General features: G+C 38.2%; 1 protein-coding gene across 50 annotated transcripts in view; it reads right to left on the bottom strand.

Annotated features, from left to right (window-relative positions):
- Positions 1 to 21,487, bottom strand: part of sox6 (SRY-box transcription factor 6) — a 201,027-nt gene that overhangs the window by 117,411 nt on the left and 62,129 nt on the right. For 26 of the 50 annotated variants that reach the window (NM_001123009.2, XM_068222353.2, XM_073906920.1 and 23 more), the window contains 2 exon segments: positions 9,730 to 9,940; positions 16,691 to 16,937. In NM_001123009.2, the coding sequence (NP_001116481.2) occupies positions 9,730 to 9,940; positions 16,691 to 16,937 (458 nt within the window). 50 annotated transcript variants of the gene reach the window in all.

Genomic DNA, 21,487 nt, shown 5'->3' with positions numbered 1-21,487 from the left:
TTTTGCTATAATTTTAGTTCGTTTGAGTTAGCTTTGTATGAACCAAATACAGTTTCAGTTTTAGTTAAAAAAAAAAAGTTTTTTATTTTTATTTCAGTTAACGAAAATGTTTTTTCAATTCTAGTTTTCGTTTTGTGTTTGTTTTCGTTAACTATAATGACCTTTCTCAACATCGCTCAAATGTTTGCAGCAAATGGAAGTTTTTAAAATTCCAGTATCGGTTGGTGTCGAATTCCAGTATTGTGACAACCCTAACTGTAAGTACACTAAGCAAAAAAAAGTCAGTTTAAGATTATGAAACAAAATCCATATTTTATTCAAAATAAAAATTAAAGTATTTTCAAAAGTAATTGAATACTGGGTATACAATAGATTTAGGCATTATAGCAATCTACACATGAAAAAATATTTTAAGTATCTCTAAAAACAGCATTTATTTTGTGAAGTCTACAATAAAAATCTACCTTTTAATCATGCACTTGCATTTTAATCATGCACTTGCTCAAGGTATGTTAATATGAACGTATATGAAGTGCAAGTCTCATTCACATCTGAGGAGTCATACCTACAGTGTTGAGTGGAGACAAATGGAGCTCTGTTCAGGAGCCCTGGCTGTGATTTGTCTCCCTGAAACACCCGTTTCCTCCTATCAGGAGAGGCCCAGCTCAATGACAGAGACCGGCACAATGGAAGCGTTGTGCTTAGTCCCGCACAAGGGGGACAGAGTCAACAGCTGAGCTCGAAAGAGAAGATGGCTCCTGGAATGCTCCACAGCAGTTGCTACTGTTGACTAATGGGAATCTGAGAAGAGGGAAGGTGATATGGACGCAGAGAATGGCACAGTGAGGCAGAAGCAGCTGCTTGTTTTGTCATCTCAAAGAGAAGCACTCTATTTGGAGCAGGGACAGAGTTTCGGAGGTCCGCACTCAGCAGTCAGGAGGGGAACGATTTGTCTCTGCTGTCACACACTCCTCTGGGAAGTGTGTTTGTATTATGGATGTTTGATATGAAGCATACAGGCCGCAGTGGGTTTTGATATGGATTGAACAGAGCTGCCAGAGTCTGTTTGTATCAGTCTATCTTCTTTTTTTTTAGTGCTGAAGGCTTGTCAGTAGAGTAGCTTTCCCTCTGAGGAGAAAGACAGGACGAGCAGACGCTATCATTTTTGTCAGAGTCCGAAGAGTGGCAGAATGCCCGCAACGTTAAAAAAAAAATCTATTTAACGTCTGCCTCACAGGGTGACAAGAGAGTTGACTGGCAAGAAGCGGAGAGCAGGGAGACAAGCTTTTGATCATGTGTCCTAACAAGCCATTCCAGCTCATGTCTGCTCAATCCCTGCAGATTTACATTACCTATTCAAACAAAAGTGATGGGCCAGATCTTGCTCTTTACTGAGCAACCAACTCACAACTACCTTACCTGCCAACTCTCGAGATCCACACATCACCCAGAAGAGTAACTAACATATTTTGACGTGTACCAGGACACTTGCATTAATCAATCCCATAGGCTTTCATTCAGACAAGCGGCTTGGTCGAAGGTACATTAGACAAGAAATCTTCCAACGACTGATGTTTGGCCCGGAGAACACCGCCCGAGGGTCTGGTGGACTGACATAACAGAGCGCTGGGCCGTCACTCTGTTTGAAGCATGCTTCCAGATCTCAGGTTTGAAACCAACACTAGCCAAGAAATTAAAAAGGTCAACCTCATTGTGTATGCATCAAGCCTAGGGTCGGTGCCATGCATCATTACAACAAAGATTGCTATTAATTAGGTGGAATAGAAATCAGAAGTAGACGACACTGTAGCTGGAGAGCAAAGCTAGCCCCTCTCCTTTTCCAACAAGAACCCTTTCAAGAGGATCATAAAAATGCAACTGAAATGGCATGCGGTAAAACAGCTTTCTGCACTCAAATCTCCCGTTGCCCAAACCCATCAATCTCCCGATCTCGATGGGGAAAAGACACATGCTGCCTAGAGATATTAGGTTGGATGTTGAAGAAAAGAGAGAAAAAGGGACAGATTTCAGTTAGAAATGTATAAATATAGGGGAGGAGCTGGGTGCTTCTATAGAAATACCTCCTCAACCATAGTTCATCAGAAAAATGAGTGCCCCAAAGGAGATTTTGAGGATAGATAGCCTCTATGGAGCAGATAAGGAAGGTAACACACACACACACACACACACACACACAGCTGTTATTCAAATGTGCACCGGTGCTCACCTGCTGCTGAAATGGCTAAGGTCCGCAGGGCGGGGGGGCACTGGAAATATCCCCTGCCCCCAAGATCAGGCTTTACGTAGGATGGAGCCACTGAAGAATCTGCCCCCCTGCTAAACTCATTAACTCCAACTCAATACACAAAGCTCCAGGTGTATAGAGCCGTCCGCTAACCTCGCCTCTCCTCTGCCGCCTCAGAGGGCTCAGGGTTACCACCCCAGAGGGCGCCCTCATCCACGCCACATTAGCAACTGTTCCTGTTGTCACCCGGGTCACTCCTGCAAGCGTAATTCACTTGCTTTTTGAAAGTGCCTCTTTGACACCTGTTGGCGCTGACATATTTCTAAACGTGGCTAACAACCTTGCCCTTTCACTTTTACTGAGGGAAAAAAAGGTGCAAGAGTGCATAGGGTTGAGCAACTGCTCAGGGAATGTGCACACAAGAGAGCACGTTTATGATTGATTTTGTTTTTTAACCATTCTCTGAGCATTATGGAAAGATTATACATCAAATAATCCTGGCAAGCAAGCATAATTTCAAATTAATAGCTTCTGTAAGAGACTGCAGACTATATTACAGCATGTGTGGTCTTCAGCTGAAGCAGTGCACGTCACAGAGGAATGGCAGGCTGCGTGGATGGTCTATTTTTCAGCCACCAGTCTGAACCCCTGCCACCGAACTGCCTGCAAAATGCAATGCTGGCATTCAGATGAACAGTGCTCTAAGCGTGGATTAGCAGCTAACAAGCTATTACCAGCAGCCATGGCCAGTCCTGCCAATACAAGACTGCTGACTAAGTTGGCAGACCCACTGGTTCACTGGTGCCCAAACTAGAGCAGTAGGCAGTGTGCCTTCTTGACAAGGTGCAGATGATTTTTTTTTTTCTAGATTTTTCTGTCCGCTGGAAAGTAATGTATGAATGTTAAGGTCAAAGAATACTTTTGCATTATATTAAAGTTCTGTTATCTAATTAATGTTATGGCTAATTACCAAAAATTACTATAAATAAAATAAACTAAAAATAAAATAATAAAATAACATAAAATAAAATAAAACAAAAAAATGCCTCACTGGCCCACTAATTAAAGTATTGAGTAAGGAGCTGATCACACTGAACATGCTTTTTCCATTGAGAGGGCCCTATTTTGAATTATTTACTAATGGCCAGGAGTCTTATGCGCCCAGGCACCTCGCGTTTTATCCATCTGCTGCGCCTTGTTTTAAGACTGATTTATACTTCTGCTTCAAGCGCTCACGTATACTACGGTGCAGCGTATTCGTGGACGCATAGCTATCGGCGCGGCCGTTGGCGGCGCTGACACGCACCTCTCAAAAAATTTAATTACACGTCGAAACAATGAATAGCGCAAGCTCTGTGATTGGTTGGCTTGGTATCGCTGACGAGTGTGGGAGGAGGTGAGAGCCGCATGAGCCTGATGCAGTGAGTGTCCTGAGAAGGAGCTTCAGATGGAAACTGCTGTTATGACAAAAGTTGTTGCACATCCGCCGATTCCAGCCTCAAAATGCGCGAGTTTGAGCTACTTGTACATTAAGGTAGCTTTCAGAAAAAAAAACACCAGCAAAAAAACTCGACACAGAGGAACTTAAAAACCTACTGCCAGCTAGCGTGTCGGAAATGTTATTGCAGAGAAACACAAACAGTGCGCAGAAGTATAAATGCACGGCTACGTGCATTGCATGAGCCGTGGGTCACGCCGATCTCTTGATGCAGAAGTAAAAACCTGGTTTAACCATTGCATGCCGTGCGCTCGCAAAAAGTCAACTCTGAGTGGAATAACTGCATTACATCAGTCACATTTTTTTTTTTTCATTCTCCAATCAAATGAAGGCAGAGGCGGGGTATCCGTTGAGGTGCCAGCAGTGTTTGTGTTGTCAAGACAACTACAGAGACTTTTGAAGATGGAGGAGAGACTTGTGGTTGCTGTTTTGAGTTATTCGGTGCTGTATGAATCACAAATCTTCAATTTCACGATATCAACAGTCTCGCACAATACCCAGCTGTTTCAGTCATGTGGTGATCACAGAGTGGTGCGCCTTATGTTTGTGGAACGTAAAAGCAAGTTCGGTGTGATCAGCTCCTGAGTTGGCAAGAGAGAATGGGCCATGTTTAAGCTACTCAATGAAGAAATCAAATATTTGGAGTATTAAAGATAAATAAAATTAGATTTTTAGATTCAATAGGGTGAAAAGAAAACTTACAATGATATTAAAATTCTGTTATCTAATTAATATTACGGCTAATACAAAAAAAAATATATCGCATACATTTATAAAATAAAATAAAATAAATATAAATAAATAAAATAAAAATAAATAAATAAATAAACAAATAAACAAATAAACAAACAAATAAATAAATAAATAAATAAATAAATAAAATTAAGTAAAATAAAATTAAGAACATACTGGCCCACTAAATAAAGTGTTGAGTAAGTCAGTAAGAGACAATAGGCCATGTTTAACCAAGCAACCCAATGTAGAAATCAGACAGTTGGAGCGTTAAACTGCAAACAAATCATTTCAAGGTTGAATATGGGTGAGCGCAGTTCATCCAAACAGAGGTTAAAGAATCACTCCTCTTAAAAAAAGGAGTGTTGATAAAAGTGCAGCAAGAATATCACAGAACTGCAACAATGAAAAGAAAAGACCCAGTTAAGGATTAATATATCAAAGTTCATTACTTGAGTACATCTAATAAGAAAGACCTTAATTTGATTGTGAATCCCAGGCACGGTCACCTTGAATCTTTGTAATGGACACTAATGTTATCCTCTTGTTCTGTTTGTCTTTCTTTTTTATTTAGATTTTATTTCCACTTTAGGCATTTTAAACAATCAACAAGCATCATCCCGAGAGCTCTCTACATGATAATATTGTACAATACCAGTTTTATAAAATCCTAAGATGTCCTCGGTGGCTCGTGTAGCATTTTTACAGCGAAGGTGACTATTCAGCTTAATGCAGTCCTCAAGGCAGGATATTTTCATTCATTAGAGTGGTCACAAGCACTTAAGGCACTTTAAGGATTGTTAGGGAGTGAAGAGATGGAGATGACAGTCCGGTTTCACTGACTTGCGGTAAGGTTCTAATAGGTCTGATTGAATTTGAGAGTGGTTGACTTTTAGGGCCCCGGTGCGCATTCAATTAAGTGCATGTAAAGACAGGTATGAAGTACAGTGTGCGTATATATCAATGCATCTTTTCATGCTTATGAAGTACAGTGTGCGTCTATATCAATGCATCCCTTCAAGTATGTCCCAATTTATCTCTCCTTGACTGAAAGACACTGTTTTACAAAGCGGTGTGCTTCAGTCAGGTATGTGCTGCCTACACAATGCCATTCTCAAAGACTGAAATCTTAAGACCCAAAGCGATCCTGACAGCCCATGGAAAAAGATGGCTGCATTTTAACCTGGCAATGGCAGGGATTATTATTTTTTTTTTTTTTTGTTTGAAGTACGTTCAAATAAAGAAGAATTCAGTAATGGTTGCATTTTAGCTTGGTAATGGCAGTTTTTTTTTTTTTTTTTTTTAAGTATGTTTGTAAGTAGGTTTCATCTTCCGCTACTCTAAGTAAACTTTGACCTGCAAATCTGATTGTTTCAATCAATCTTATAGTTAAGAATCATTCTTTTTTTAAAAGTGCTTCTATTAGACTTTTATAAGCATTCTCCTTCATGCAGTGTTTGCAAAGGTTAGCAAACTTTTAAAAGTAAAGGGACCACTATTCCACTAAAAGAAAAAAAAACATGATTCTGGATTTCCAAAGTGATTTATATGTACTGTAGATGGCAGACCAATGACAACAGTCTGAGCCATCTGTCTAACTAGTCTGCTCAGCGAAAAGGCTTACAAAAAAAATCTTGCTTAAAAACCTTAAAGAAAAATTAAATAAAATGAAATAAAACAAATGAATGTTAGGGTAAAAAGAAAACCTGTGGTGATATTAAAATACTGTTATCTAATTAATATTTTGGCTAATTACCAAAAAAAATAAAAGTATGATATAATATACAGCTATAAAATAAAATAGAATAAAATAAGTAAAGAAATGCCTCACTGGCCCACCAAATAAAGTGTTGAGTAAGTCGGTAAGAGAGAATGGGCCATGTTTAACCAACCTAGCGTTAAACTGCAAACAAATACTTTTAGGGTTGAAAATGGGTGAGTGCAGTTCCGAGCCATCTGTCCAACCAAAGTGTAGTCTGCTCACCAAAAAGGCTTACAAAAAAAAATCTTGCTTAAGACTGTTCAAGAAATAAGGTGATATAAAGTATATATTTTGAGAAAACAGATGTAGAGTTGAAGTCAGAACTATTAGCCCCCCTTTGAATTATTATTATTTTTTAAATATTTCCCAAATGACGCTTAACGGAGCAAGGAAATTTTCACAGTATTTCTGATCACATTTTTTCTTCTGGAGAAAGTCTTATTTGTTTTATTTTGGCTAGAATAAATTTTTATTGGCCCCTTTAAGCTATATTTTTTGATAGTCTACAGGACAAACCAACGTTATACAATAACTTGCCTAATTACCCTTAATTTATTGCTTAGTTAACCTAATTAACCTAGTCAAGCCTTTAAATGTCACTTTAAGCTGTATAAAAGTGTCTTAAAAATATCTAATCAAATATTATGTTCTGTCATCATGGCAAAGATAAAATAAATCAGTTATTAGAAATAAGTTATTAAAACTATTATGCTTAGAAATGTGTTAAAAATATCTTATTTTCGTTAAACAGAAATAAGGGAAAAATAAACAGGGAGGCTAATAGTTCTGATAATAACTGTATGTAAACCAACTGCAAAATAATCTGCAAATAACAAATACTGTTTCATCATTTCCTGTTCCATGTCCTGTTGGAGTTAAATCCGACTTGCTATTAAGTATGCAAAAGGCACTGCATAATATCCAAAAGCACAGTATTTTAAAAGTACAAAAACAATATTCTGACCAACTAATGTCTTTGTTCATCAAATACAGTACATGATTTAGGATGCAGTTGTAGTGTGACCACACCTTAAGAAGGTTAGCTAATGAAAGGTTAGAGTTGGTCCCTTAATAACATGCTGAGTTGGGCATTATTATTTTTAGCGTGTCCATTCTTTGCCTCGCATTTCATAAAGACATGCTTTGTCGTTAAGACAACACATGGCTCACTCAATGACGTCTGGAGTCACGCAAGGGGTTAATCCTGACATTTGAGGTTCCGTGGGCTTGAAGATTCCCCTTACAGCTGCACCAAACTGAGAAGTTCTCAAGGACGCAGAACTGCTCTATTCCAGCATCTCAACGCATTGAACTCTGCATGCCTCTTGTCTCTCTCGAGCTCAGGAACTAATTTCTGTGCAACGGGAGAAACCGTGGTGTGAGGCGTAGAGGCATGAGGTCGGCTGGGTCTCCATTATTAAGGGCAGATTAACACAGCTGTACACTAGAAGTGAAGCACCCTCTCCTGTCTGCACTAAACATACGGGCCTTCAGGATTATGAGCTGCACTTGACCATTTAAATTACTGCAGCAACCGGCCATACCAGCTGGGGCTCATTAGCATAGCACCCTTGCACACGAGGGCTAAGAGTGCATCTTAAAAAAACACCCTACTAGAAACAACAGGAGGACACAAGCACTTCACTGGATCCTACTGATGCTGGAGATGCATGAGAGGTGAGGGAAACAAATTACATCAAAAGAAGATTTTTTTTTTTTAGTTCAACATCATACAGCAAGGCATCACGGTGGCGCAGTGGGTTTCGCAATCGCCTCACAGCAAGAAGGTCGCTGGTTCGAGCCGCGAACTGGGTCAGTTGGCATTTCAGTTTGGAGTTTGCATGTTCTCCTCATTTTGGCGTGGGTTTCCTCCGGGTGCTCCGGTATCCCCGACAGTCCAAAGACATGCGGTATAGGTGAATTAGCTAAATAATAGTGTACGTGTATGAATGCAAGGGTGTATAGGTTGCGACTGTAAGAGCATCCGCTTTGTAAAACATGTGCTGGATAAGCTGGCGGTTCATTCCGCTGTGGGGACCTCTAATTAATAAAGGGACTAAGCCAAAAAAAAATGAACGAATTATACAGCAAGTCACTTTAAGTGATATTTCCAAAAGTGAATTCTGTTTAATACAGCGCCTTAATTGACAGACAGGCAAATTATAGGTGCGAATATTTTTATAGAAAAAAAAAAAGAAAATCAGTTCACAGAAATTTAGATTGCTGTTAAATTATTTCATCGCACCAGCAGCAAAATGAAGCCCCTTTATGATAATGGATGGCCTGTCACGATTTTCTATATCAATTATGAATATGAAAATATTCAAGACTGACAGGCCCTCACTCAGATTTATTTAATTTGTCCTATTTTCTTATTCAAAATATTTCTCTAACCCATGGCGATAATGAAGCAGACCATAAACAAATACGATTAAATTAATATGAAGACCTTCACAAAATGAGAGCGGAAAAATATGTGAGAAAAAAAAGAAGAAGATACTTTTAACTGAATTATGGCCTAATTTATTCCTCTGATCAAGTGTTCGGGCTAAGAGCTCCCAAGATGCTTAAATGAGACTAGCATCTCCCCAAGGAGCAATAACGTCTGAGTGTGTGTGTGTGTGTAATATTTGATTGTATAGGTTTCTGCTTTACACTAATTACGAGGAGAGGAAACTGTTTCAGCAACTCTTTCCAGTATTTGCTTTTCAGTCGTGCTCCCTGAGGACTTGCTCCACTGCGGCATGATCTGCACCAAACGGTTCATTAAAAATATCTTTAAAAAAAAAATAAAACAAAATAAAAAGATTGTTTTATATCTATTACATAAATTCTGCCTTTAGCCACAGAACTGGATTTTCACTTTTACAACTTAAACCTACCCTGAATGCTTAAATTCGTCATATAATCAAATCCTTACACTATACATAAGTATTTTATATCATTTTATATCGTTCAAATTTAATTGCCAAATCCTTGGATACTTCTGAGCCCTAAACACATGGAAGAAAGAAAAAAAAATGCTTTCTTGGAGCTGTTTGAGTTGGTCTGTTGATGAATTTTGCGGCATGAATGCTGTCGTCTGTACTGAAGAATAAAAAGGTAATGTTCCTGGCGTCAGGTCGTGGCGTGTGTTTTATGGTCTGAGAGTTTGGTTTGGCATTGCCGGGAGACCACACTTAAGCTGAGGGGTAGTGCCACCCACTCTTTGTCACACTGGATCCAGTTCAGAACAAACTGGAAAACACAGCCACGTCAGTCCTCCCAGGTTAAACGACTGTGTGTATGCGTGTACAGTAGGGAAAAAAAAGATTGATTATGTAGAATAAGAAAGAAGACAGAGTTATACACTAGGAGAAATGAGGAAAACAGAGCGACCGAGAAGATCGATGCACGTCAAAAAAACGCTTCTCGCTTAGAGGAAAAGAGCACTCGCTCACATAACCGTACAGTAGATCCAAACACACGCAAACAAGCCGAAACCTTGCGTACCGTCTTGTTCTGTCTTTGTCATCTCCTCCAGTTTCTTCTGTTTCAGTGTGTCCACCACATCGGCCAGGCTTCCTTTGCGGCGTTCTGGCGTACCGAAGGCTGAGCTGCTCAGCAGGTCGCCACGCTCCCTGGCCCCCTCCTCTGGCTTGTGTGGAGAGGTAGAGTTATTCCGGAAGGAGTATAAGGAACATACTTTATTGCTGTCCGATTCCTGAAAAGAAAAAAAAACACAAGACTTTTTATTTATTTTTATATCTTAATTTTTTTTATACTGTCAAAGTATCATCAGTAAAATTGAGATTTAACATTTATAGAAGATTACAGATTATTCAATTACAAAGAAAGTTAAATGTTAAGACCAAACATGATCATGACAACCTGCTGTACTGTAGGTTAATTGGAATTATGAAAAGAAATGGCTGCAATTTAGCTTGCCAATGAAAGCAGATTAAAGGTGTTTGAACACACCTTTTTCATTGGCTTTGTGATTGTCAATCTTAAAGGAAAGTTGAGGATCATTCCATTATTAGGTGCTCCGATTATGCTTTTTATTATTACCCTTAACGCAGTGTGTTGCTGTTGTGAATTCAATTCAATTCCTCTTTATTTCTAAATCGCTTTTACAATGTAGATTGTGTCAAAGCAGCTTAACATAGGTGGAAACTGCTTCAGTCCATTTTTCATAGTTCCGTTTAGTTCAGTTCAGTGTAATGTAAATGTCAATATATGTGACTTTTAAAGGTCCAAAGGTAAAGGAAATTAAATTATTGTCTCTTTAATAATAAAAAAAACTTATTCTGGACTTCCAAAGATATTTATCAATAACAACTGATTTTCCTCTGTGATTTTCCTCTGTGATGCTCTGATCGATCGGCCGGAGATCAGTATTGGCCGATAATCTAATTTCATGACTCGATCGGTGCTCGCCAATCTGGCTGATCTCATGAACCGATCGCAAATGTTTGTTTATAGGTTTAGGCACGAGGCACGTGCGCACCTGTATATTATACATGAGCAGCAGAAGTAGATAAAATACCCCGCAAATCATGACAACGAGAGTGAATGAGCAAGAGAACAGATAGAGAGAGGCACAGTGATGTTCTAAGCATTGCATTGGTTGGGTTAAATGAAGAGCATTAAAGATATCTCCAGTGCCAATTTCTTGCCAATCTTGTGTGTTTTTAGGCTTTTTTACATATAAGAACTGACATTTCTGTGTTTTTTACTATGTTGCATGTTCACTAAAACCTGGCTGGAAATATTAGGTTTTTTATTAAAACTTGAATATATATTATTATAACTTTTTGTAATATACTAACTGCAATGGACAGTTAGTTGCATGTTCAATAAACATAGGCCTATTTCCATTTATAGGTGTGCATTTTAACTTCTTGAGCATCAAATATGTGCCCTAAACTTTTTTCTTTATCAAGACATGTTGGATTCTTCCATCATTTGCAATGTTGCTAAATTGCATTGTTTTTACTAATTATTTTGTTCAGTTTTATTTATTATTTTATGTAAAGCTGCTTCTGACCATGATATGTACACACTAAATGGTTATAAGGGGCATGTTTAAGGGATTAAATGCAGCATTCTTTTAGGTAAGTTAAGATCTTCTCTTAGGGTTCATACTTAAATAGGAAATGTGCTGTATGCATTATAAAGCTTAAAGCATCAGCATTGGTCCTCTGTATCACCTTGACAGAAATCGATACTCGGTATCTTCTTCAAAAATCTTAATCGAAGCATCTCTAATTATTAATTTTCTATTTTCAACTGTTCCTATTATGCATTTCAAACCTCAGCTTTTAAAAATAGCAATAAAAAGGAGACATAACAATTACAGAGCAGATGAATGGTGTTGAACGACTCCTTTCTCTTTACAATAGTCATCGCTGTAATTCCTTTGCAAAGGTTACGAGTGCGCGTTTGAGCTGAGCTTGAGCGCTGTGTAATTTGTTGGTTCTCGAGTGAGTGGCTGCTCCTCGCTGAACCCTCCAGGCCATCGTAAATCTGGGCCCTGTCTTGAGCTGCTGTTGTTTTGCGGTCCCACCTGTGTGTGGTTTAGTGGTTAACTGGGCTTCTGTCTGCAGCTGATAGTTCAGTGTTCCCTGAGCGAGTACACAGAGAGGGAAAACAGGAGAAGTGATCTGTTTGTCTGATCCTTCGCTGAATTTGGCGCACTACTGAGTGATTGTCAAGTGCAAAGGCACATTAGTGAGAGAAGAGGGAGAAAAAGCTGACAGGTGGATGTCTGGAGAGCAGGGCACTGACGGGCATTAGGGTGGTGCGATTATGTGGCAGCGTCACATTCAGTAACTAGATCGCATTAATCAACTGGCAGAGACTGAGAGTTCTGCTAACATACAGTTGAAGTCTCATTATTCGCACTTAATTATTCACCCCCCTTGTGAATTTATTTCCTTTTTTTAATATTTCACAAAATTATGTTTAACAGAGCAAGGAATTTTTTATAGTGTTTCCAATAATATTTTTTTCTACTGGAGTTAGATTTGAGTTTTATTTGTTTTATTTAGGCGAGAATAAAAGCAGTTTTTAATTTTTTAAAGACAATTTTAAGGTCAAAATTATTAGCCCCCTTAAGCAATATTTTTTTCAATTATCTATAGAGCAAACCATCATTATACAATGATTTGGCTAATTACCCTATCCTGCCTAATTAACCTAAACTGTAAAAAAAATCCATTATTTTACGTTTTTTTTCGTTAAATTACAGACATTTGTCGTAAAAAAAAACAGACGATAAATTACAGAAATTTACCGGAAAATAAAATTTAAGGAAATTTCTGTAATTTATTGTCCGCTATTTGAATGTAAACGTCTGTAATTTAAAGACTGTTATTTTAAACCCCAGCTGCCGGAATTATTTAAATAAATAAATAAAATAATATAACAGATTTTTTTTTACATTGTAGTTAAAGGCTGATTTATACTTTTGCATCAAGCGCACACGTATGGTCCGGTGCAGCATTCGTGCAGTCGCATAGCCCTCGCCGTGCGTGGCTGATGAGAATGTTGTCACGCACCTTTCAAAAAATGTAACTACACATCGCAACGACACAAGCAAGAGCAACACAAACAGCATGCAGAAGTATATATACACGGCTACACGCAAAGCATGTGGCGTGAGTCATGGCGATCACTCGACGCAAAAGTATAAATCAGCCTTAAGTGTTTAAATTGCACTTTAAGCAGAATGCTAGAGTATATTGAAAAATATCTAGTCAACTATAATGTACTCTAATCACGACAAAGATAAAAGAAATCATAAAAGAAGATAAAAGAAAACTTTGATGTTTAGAAATGTGTTGAAAAAAAAATCTTCTCTTCATTAAACACATAATTGGTGATTAAAATCCACAGGAGAGCTAATACTGTGATTCAGCATGGCTAATAATTCTGAATTCAACTGTACACATGAGGTTGAATTTACAAATGAGATCTATTAAATATACCATCTATTGAGCAACAAGATTACACCTGATATAAAGGACAGCAATCAAAAACCTAGATATAAATATCAGAACTATTTATCCCATTCTAACGATGTTTCTGTTATTAATATTAATCATTTATAGGGGAAAATATAATAAATTTATTCTGCAGAGATGCATTAAATCCATCAAAAGTGACAGCAAAGATATATAATGTTTCAAAAGACTTTTATTTCCAAATATGCAGTCCTTTTCTAACATTCTATTCATCTCATTATTAAGAAAAAAATGCCGTTTTCAAAAAAGAAAAAGAAATCAGTATTGATAAGAAGAAATGATTCTTGAGCATCCAATGGCTATATTATTTCGGTGACACTGAAGACTAAAGTAGTTTTTCTCTATGTTTGATCAAATAAAGGAAGCTTTTGACCTCAAATATTTGACAGATTAAACAAATAGACAATAGGGACGAAGTTTCTAATGATACATAGTCACCCGAAGGATATAAGAAATTGTCACAGTCAGAAATGTTTCCCACAGTTCCTTACAAGACTAATGGATAATTAAATTACATCATTTGCAAATCTATTGAAGAGATTATTAAATTACCTCTTCATTTACTCTCCCTCATGTGGTTCTAAACCTTTTTTAGCTTCTTTCTTCTGTTGAACAAGACGAAAATATTTTAGACCTATTAACTTTCATAGTAGAAGAAAAAATACTATGAGAGTCAATGGTTACTAGCATCCAGCATTTTTCAAAGTATCTTCTTTTGTATTCAACAGAAGAAATAAACTCAAATGAGCATTAAACAAGTAAAGGATGAAAATAAGATGACAGATTTTTAAAATTTGGATTGAGCTATCCCTTTAAATCTCCCAATCTGAATGAGAAAAACTTAAGCACTAAAATATTACCCTGGACACATAAATATTATCCATTGCAAACAGGCACTGTAGGTTTAGCAGGGCCACCAGCAGAAAAAACTCTCTCTTTCATCTTATACTCTTGTTCATCTTCTATTCACTGCATACCTCCAAAACTCATTTTCAGTGCTGTCATTCTTGTTTTTATGTTTGTACATATTTACCTTGTTTATATTTTATGCCACGGCATTCTGCACACCTGAATTGACATACCAGATCTTAATGCATGACTCAATATACACTACAAAGAATTTCTAATATATACGGTAAGAGTTTGCACATACCTCACATTGCATTTACATATTACAGACGCTTTTATCCAAAGTACAGTGAAGTATTTATAAGGTGAGAGTAGCAGAATACTACTGAAAAAAACAAAACAACCTCTCGCTCGACAACAGGATGTCCTGTTCATATTAAGACAAGTGAGCGCAAGTGAAGCGCTCACTGCAAATCAAACACAAGCAGCTGCACTTGAACATCAAATGAGCACAATTAACTTTTCATATGCTTTCCCTCATTATATCAAGAGGAAACCGAGAGATCATCCCGTGCACATCCAACCACAGCAGTTCGGTAACAATTCTTTGAAATGCCTTTCTAATTACACAATCACAAAAGCTCTCTGTAATGCAATTAAGAATCAGCAGCACCTGAACAGTGCATGAGATTTACATGTGAGGAAAAGACAGATTATATTATATTATATTATATTATATTATATTATACATATTATATTATATTATATTATATTATATTATATTATATTATATTATATTATATTATATTATAATATATTATAGTATATTATAATAATATAAATTTTTATTTTATAATAATATATATTATATTATTATAAAATAATTTAATATAATTATATAATTATATATTAATTTATATTATATTATATTATATTATATTATATTATATTATATTATATTATATTATATTATATTATATTATATTAATACTAAATTTTAATACTAACTTATATTTTCAAGACAAATTCTACATGAAGCAGTAAAATTGAGGAGGAATAATTTAGATTAAATGTAGAGGTCAGTATTTTATTTTTGTTTTATTTATTTATTTTTAATTATTTACTTATTGTATTTATGTATTGTTATAATTATTATTATTTTACTTTTGTGTGTATTGTTTGTATATTGTATCGTTAAATGTTCGCTGGAACAAATTTGTAAGTCATTTGTGCTAATATGCATAAAATTAAAACTTATATCAACAGTTGTCACTACTAACATTTATTTAGATAAAGAAAATGAAACAGAAATGAGCCGATTTATCAGATCATTTTTGTATGAGATTCATACTAAATATTTTTATAATAAACATCATAAGGTAATATTGATATATCTGACATTGCTATCTTTGCAAAAGCTTGTTCAGATAACAAAATCAGGCCACTGGCTAGCATCTGTCAGGCTATTTGGTGTGCTCCACACATCCATTCACTTTGGTTTCGCGTTGACAGCGGGTCACCTAATTCAACATGTTAAATCTACAGGTGTTTCCTTACATGCAGCCACAGAATGATGTGTGCAAGTGTAGCTTTTTGGCCAAAAAGCAATGTGCAACCGCAATGACTTTTATCTAGTTCTTTGACATCCACGTTGTATGCCTCAATCCTTAAAAAGATTACATTTGTGATTGTCATTTTCTATGTGATGCTGTCCATCACATACATTACATGTAGGTGTCTCTACACATGATGTGAAGTTTCCACCAATGGAATGCAAGCTAAAGAATAAGCACAAAGCATCTCATGAAAGATGAATATGTAAGCTAATTAAAGTGGGCTTTGGCATCTGCATGCTGACAGGCCAGGGGAGTCCAGACCTCAGGGGCCGGACTGAGTCACCTAACTCTGGGCCAGCAGCAGCAGCAGAGGGGTTCATAGAGAATTCCCTTTTACAAGCATCGAACAATAAGTGTCTGTCAGTCTTGTGTCTGGGCTCTATGCCTCACAGTCTAGAGAGACCACCACGGAGGAGCGGAGGGGGCTCCCTTAACTCCCTTGAATTCCCACTCCTAGTCCCGCTTTCTCATTGTCCCTCTATTTATAGATTCATAAAATCGCTCTGACGTGAAATGCAATTCAATACGTTGTTCTCCTGCACTTTTTACAGTGCGCGGGATCTCCAGGCACTTGTGGGGGACTTAAACTTCAAAGCCGAGTCCTTGGCAAATCACAAAGTCTTAAGTCGTCATTCAAAAGTGTTCCGCAGAGGCCTGCTCTGTTCTGCTTGTGTCCTTGGGTTGAGGATTCCTCTCTGCAGGAGTACAAGTGTGCATGTGTGTTGTTTAGAGAGAATAGAGGTGGGACACATCTGGAGATTTACTCCTGTTGTGCTTATGCCGTAAGATTGTGTCATGAGCTGAAAATATATGTGGCGTTCCAGATGAATCAACTTGACTAGACAGTTTTCACTCTTTGAATCCTGCCAACTATCTTTAATAATGTGATCTCTCATCTACACCTCATTAGAAATTAAAAAACACACATAGCGTGTGGTAGCACACGTAAATGAGCTAAGAAACGCTGGCAGTGGCACTCACCATGCGCTGCTGGGCTGACATCAGGCTGTCCCAGTCGGATTCGGGTGGCACGCTGCTGCTGATTGGCTGGAGCTCCTCCAGGGGAGGTTTGTTGTGGAGCAGATTGTGCAGGGGCAGCTGAGGGGCAACTAGCGACTCTGAGTTCTCCTCCTTCTCCCAGGGCATACGCTCCTGATTCACTCCATCCTCACCTCCATCAGGGGTCGAGGTAAATGGAGAGGTGGCTTGCTTGGAAGACATGATTCTGCTGGGAGAAGAGCAGAAAAAAACAGGCGTTTCTGATAACATGTTCACTTTGAGTGCAACAACATCATTCCATCTTGCAAATGTCAGACAGGAAATGCAGGAGCTCAGCTTTCATTCTCTATGAGCGCTCTCACATCACATATATATGAAGTTGGCTGCCGTTCTGAGCCTCTGCGCCACATCTAACCCCACGATTGGACCGGTATCAGAGCTGGGGAGATCCTATCAATGACTCTGAGCTCGGTGTGAGAGAAACGGCATGCACTGGGGTCCCTCTTAATCCTTTGTTTAATGTAAATGGACGTGCTGAGCTATGGCTGGAGAGCTGCCTGAGGCAGGCCCGATTCCCCCGCCCCATGCCTGATTACCCCGCTAAGAGGGTTACCATACCATATAACACGCTCTCATTAAAGAGCTAACCCTGCCACCAACCACAAAAAGAGCTGTGATGCTGAGACGCTGACACATAACGGGAGTTTGATCATTACATTCATATTGAGTCTATAAATGTGTCATTTTCCTTCGGTTTGTTGTAATTGAGCTTTTCTGCTTTTGCAATTGTGTTTCAGGAATATTTCGAGTAGGTTGCTGTGGCAGAAGGGAGATAAATTTGCAAAGTTTTATAGAGAACTTCCCATGTTACAAAATAGGCTTGGCTAATTCTTTTTTTTTCAAACAAAAGTCAATGTGACATATTTCATAAAATTGTCATATTGCATAAAATCAAGATTTCTTTATCCATAGCCACAAATTTGACTTCCAAGTGTTATTATGGTGGTGGATGGTGGATGAGGATTCCCCAATGTGTAAAGCGCTTTGAGTGTCTAGAAAAATGCTATATAAATGTAAGGAATTAAAATTAATATTATTATTATTATTATATTATGAAAAGAAAAAAAAGAAAAAAAAATACAAAAATACAAAAATAAATAAATAAATAAATGTATTAATTAAAACATTTTTATTTTTATGACAATGAATAAAATCGTTCCATATCTCTGACCCTATGATATTTAGAGTGCTGTTGGTGTAGTGTAAATTAAAGTTTCGGATAACTAAAGATACAGTAGTTGAAAGGATAGTAAGAAGGTTTGTTGGCTAATTCTCTCATTAGATCTGGTGCAGTCTCTTTTAGATCAACTGTTTAATTCAATTAGAAGGTTAAGTGATCATTTCCGTAGACAGAGTGATTTCAGTAATTGTTATAAAAAAATGAATAAATTAATCAATGTTCATTTTTTATAACAATTAATGAAATCACTCTATATCTCTAACTCTGTTCATGTAAATTACAGTTTGAGATAACAGAAGGTAGTTGAAAGGCTAATAGGAATGTTTGTTGGCTAATTCTCATCACATTAGATCCGATGCAGCCTGTTTTGGATCAACTGTCTAATACAATTAGCAGGTTAAGTGATAACTTCCTTAGATATAGAGTAATTTCATTAATTGTTACAAAAAAATAATGAATGAATGAATTAATGTTAATTTTCTATAACAATTCATTAAATCTCTCTATAGCTAAGGAAATTATCACTTAAACTGTTAATCAAATTAAGCAGTTGATCTAAAACTGGCTGCATTGGACCTAATGAGATTAGAATTAGCCAACAAACTTTCCTACTACCCTTTCCATTACCTTTAATTATCTGACAACATAATTGACACTACACTAGCACTCATAATGTCATAGAAGAATATAACTAAATTAAAGTGTTTATTACAACAATTAATGAAATCCTTCTACTGATAAGGAAATTAAAACCTAACCTCCTAATCAAATTAAGGGATTGATTAAATATCTGGAACTAATCTAATGAGTTGCGAATTGGCTGCCACACAACTTTTATTCACCTTTAATATGCCTGTCTTGAGAGAATCATTTACACTAGACAGCAAGAACACCAGAAAAGCCATCATACAAACGACTGTCTGCTGATCGTAGGGATGAGCATCGTTGTTTTGTCCGTAACGCCCAAAGACCACGAGACGCTGTGGCAGAGGAAGCCAAAACGCTGCCGCTAGCCACATTAGCCTGGACAAAGAGCATGGGCGTTGTAGGTCAAGGGCTGCAGGTGAGCTAATGTCCTTCTACTGCCCACTGAGACTGAGAGGAGATGAGAGAGAGGCAGGCTGGGTAATGAAGGCAGCCCAAGGTGCCTCCAGAACTCCATCTCCCAGCCCTGCCAAGTTTTCCAGCATGTGGCTCATCGTGGGACGAAAACAAATTTGACACCGGGAGAGATTATTTTAACACCAAACTGTGAGTTAATCTGTTCACGTGCGTGCGGCGGCCGTACACTCCGGCGCATGAGGGATGTGTGGGTTGCAATGGGCTGTCAGGCCCAATTGCTCTCAGGCCCTTTAAAGTATGACTACTTCATTTGAAGACATGCCATCAATTTGCACACATGGCTGAGCACTTAAGCCTCACACTCTCAATATGAGATCTTTAATACAGTTCAGTAAGGAAGCTTCAAAAAAAACAAAACTATAGTCTTAACCTAGCTGCAATAATATTAATTTTGTTATGCATACTTAAAATAAAATTAAAAAACATACAAAAATGACACAAACACCTCCATGAAGTCTTAGATGAGCTCTGCGGCAGCCAACAGAAGTGGACAATGGAAGTCAATGGAAGTTAATCAAGCGGGATACCGCAGCTGTGCAAACAAGCAAAGTCTGTTAGTTAGTGCAGAGAAAGGCACCAGAGACCCAGACCGATCCGCGCCCCTATTTTCTTAAGGCGAAACCGAGGCCTCAATTTTAATCAGCCAATAAATTGTTTCCTGTAATTATATCAAACAGAAAGTGATGTCTAAAATTGTAGAGCGTTAATTGAAAATCAAATGTATGAGGCAAAGTTCGAAAGGGGTAAGCGGCAGCAGCGACGGCTAGAGGAAGCAGCGAAAGCGCAGAAAAAGAGTACAAGAGAGAGGGATTTTTTATTCATGGATCCAAAGAGCCTGAGCTTCCAGCACAACAACCCCCACCTTCATCTTCAATGGACTGCGAGCGAAACAAAGCACTTCTTTTGTATTACACAGTAAATCAAGCGGTATTAGTTTACCTCTAAAATATTCAGTCTCTCAGGCCTTTCCCTTCAGTCTCCAGCCATCAGTCAAACTGCTGAGGCATGATAGAATGAGAGAGAGAGAGAGGCTGACTCCATCCTCCTGTAACATGTGTCTACAGCAATTTTACTCCAAAACGCAACAGATCTGAGCCAGGGCCCCGTAACAGTATTTGTCAGTTGGAGTTAATAATTCATTAGGAGAGCCGGGAGGGCGGCTCAGCCCATGAGCGCTGGGGTTCGTGAGTTTTGCCCCACAATCCCTCCCAACCATAACACCCTCCCGCCCCACTCACATCCACCCGGCTAATCTGCAGAATGGAACAATGTGGCTGGCGTTTAGCCGGAATAAAGGCCTGATTCCTAGATGGGTTTTTTTTTCCTTTAAGCACACTTCAGAATCATTTAATTCCTGCCTACAAGCCATAAAATAAAAACCAGAATGTGGCATATGACAGAGGAAAGGAAGCAGCCCCGACACCACCGTATTTCATCAAATTAAATGCTTCTTTTTTTACGCTGCAAGGATACAAACAGGGAGCCACCGCAGTGCTTCCTTTTATTCTTATTAATAATTCAATCTGTTTCTCCAGTAAATAAGTCCGATCCATTGGCCTTTGTGCATATTAAGCAGAGAATATATCAGCTAAGCCAGAGTGGCCTCATATGAATTCCTGTCAGTCCTCTCCCGCTCAGGCCTGATTACACAATAACAATGGACGGCTAACAAACCAAACCAATCAATAAGTGTAGGGCAGCACAGCTTGTCTTTTTGCAGGCAGAGAGAAAAGCCCCATATATAGCTGACAATATTGCAATACGTTTATGAGGATTAGGAGTTAAGTTCTCGGCATGAGTTCTCATGTAGCCTGGAATGCTTCGACTCATGAATTGTTGCCGCTGCTAACGTTTCATCACGCACTGACCTCTGTTTAATTGGTTAGTGGCATTAGAAGACACCCCGCGCTGGTGTTTCTTCAGGGGGTCTCATGACTGGGGGCCATGTGTCTTGGGATATCCACTTTCGCCCCGCTCTTCTGTGTCCCCCATGTCTTTCTGTTGCCCTTTTATAGACAATGGCGATAAGTAACTCCTGAGCTACGGTGTCACTACTGCCCCCTTTTCCTTCGGTCACCCCACACCCCTTGAAAACCACAGACCCCCTAAATCACCAGCCACTCCTGAAAGGAAATATTAGAAGGCCTCTTTTCGCTCCGGCACCACCACCCAGACCTATATGAAGAGAAATAATCAAATAAAAGAGGGTAAAACAAGAGGGCCATTGTTGAAGGAGCTAACGATGGGTGAGCAGAAAAATGGCAAAAGCTGCTTTATGACAGGGCTTCAAGTTTCCATGGATAACAGCACTCACACACACACTCGCATGAGTGAGTGTATGTTCATGCTTGAGCATACGCATGCACGCACGCTTCCAAAATACAGCCTCATAACTAGGCCCACACGGAATCTGTGCA

Source organism: Danio rerio, chromosome 7 (assembly GCF_049306965.1).
Source record: "Danio rerio strain Tuebingen ecotype United States chromosome 7, GRCz12tu, whole genome shotgun sequence".
In the NCBI taxonomy this organism is placed as follows: domain Eukaryota; kingdom Metazoa; phylum Chordata; class Actinopteri; order Cypriniformes; family Danionidae; genus Danio; species Danio rerio.
The sequence above is the reverse complement of the archived record's forward strand: the minus strand, read 5'-3'. Positions and strand labels throughout refer to the sequence as shown.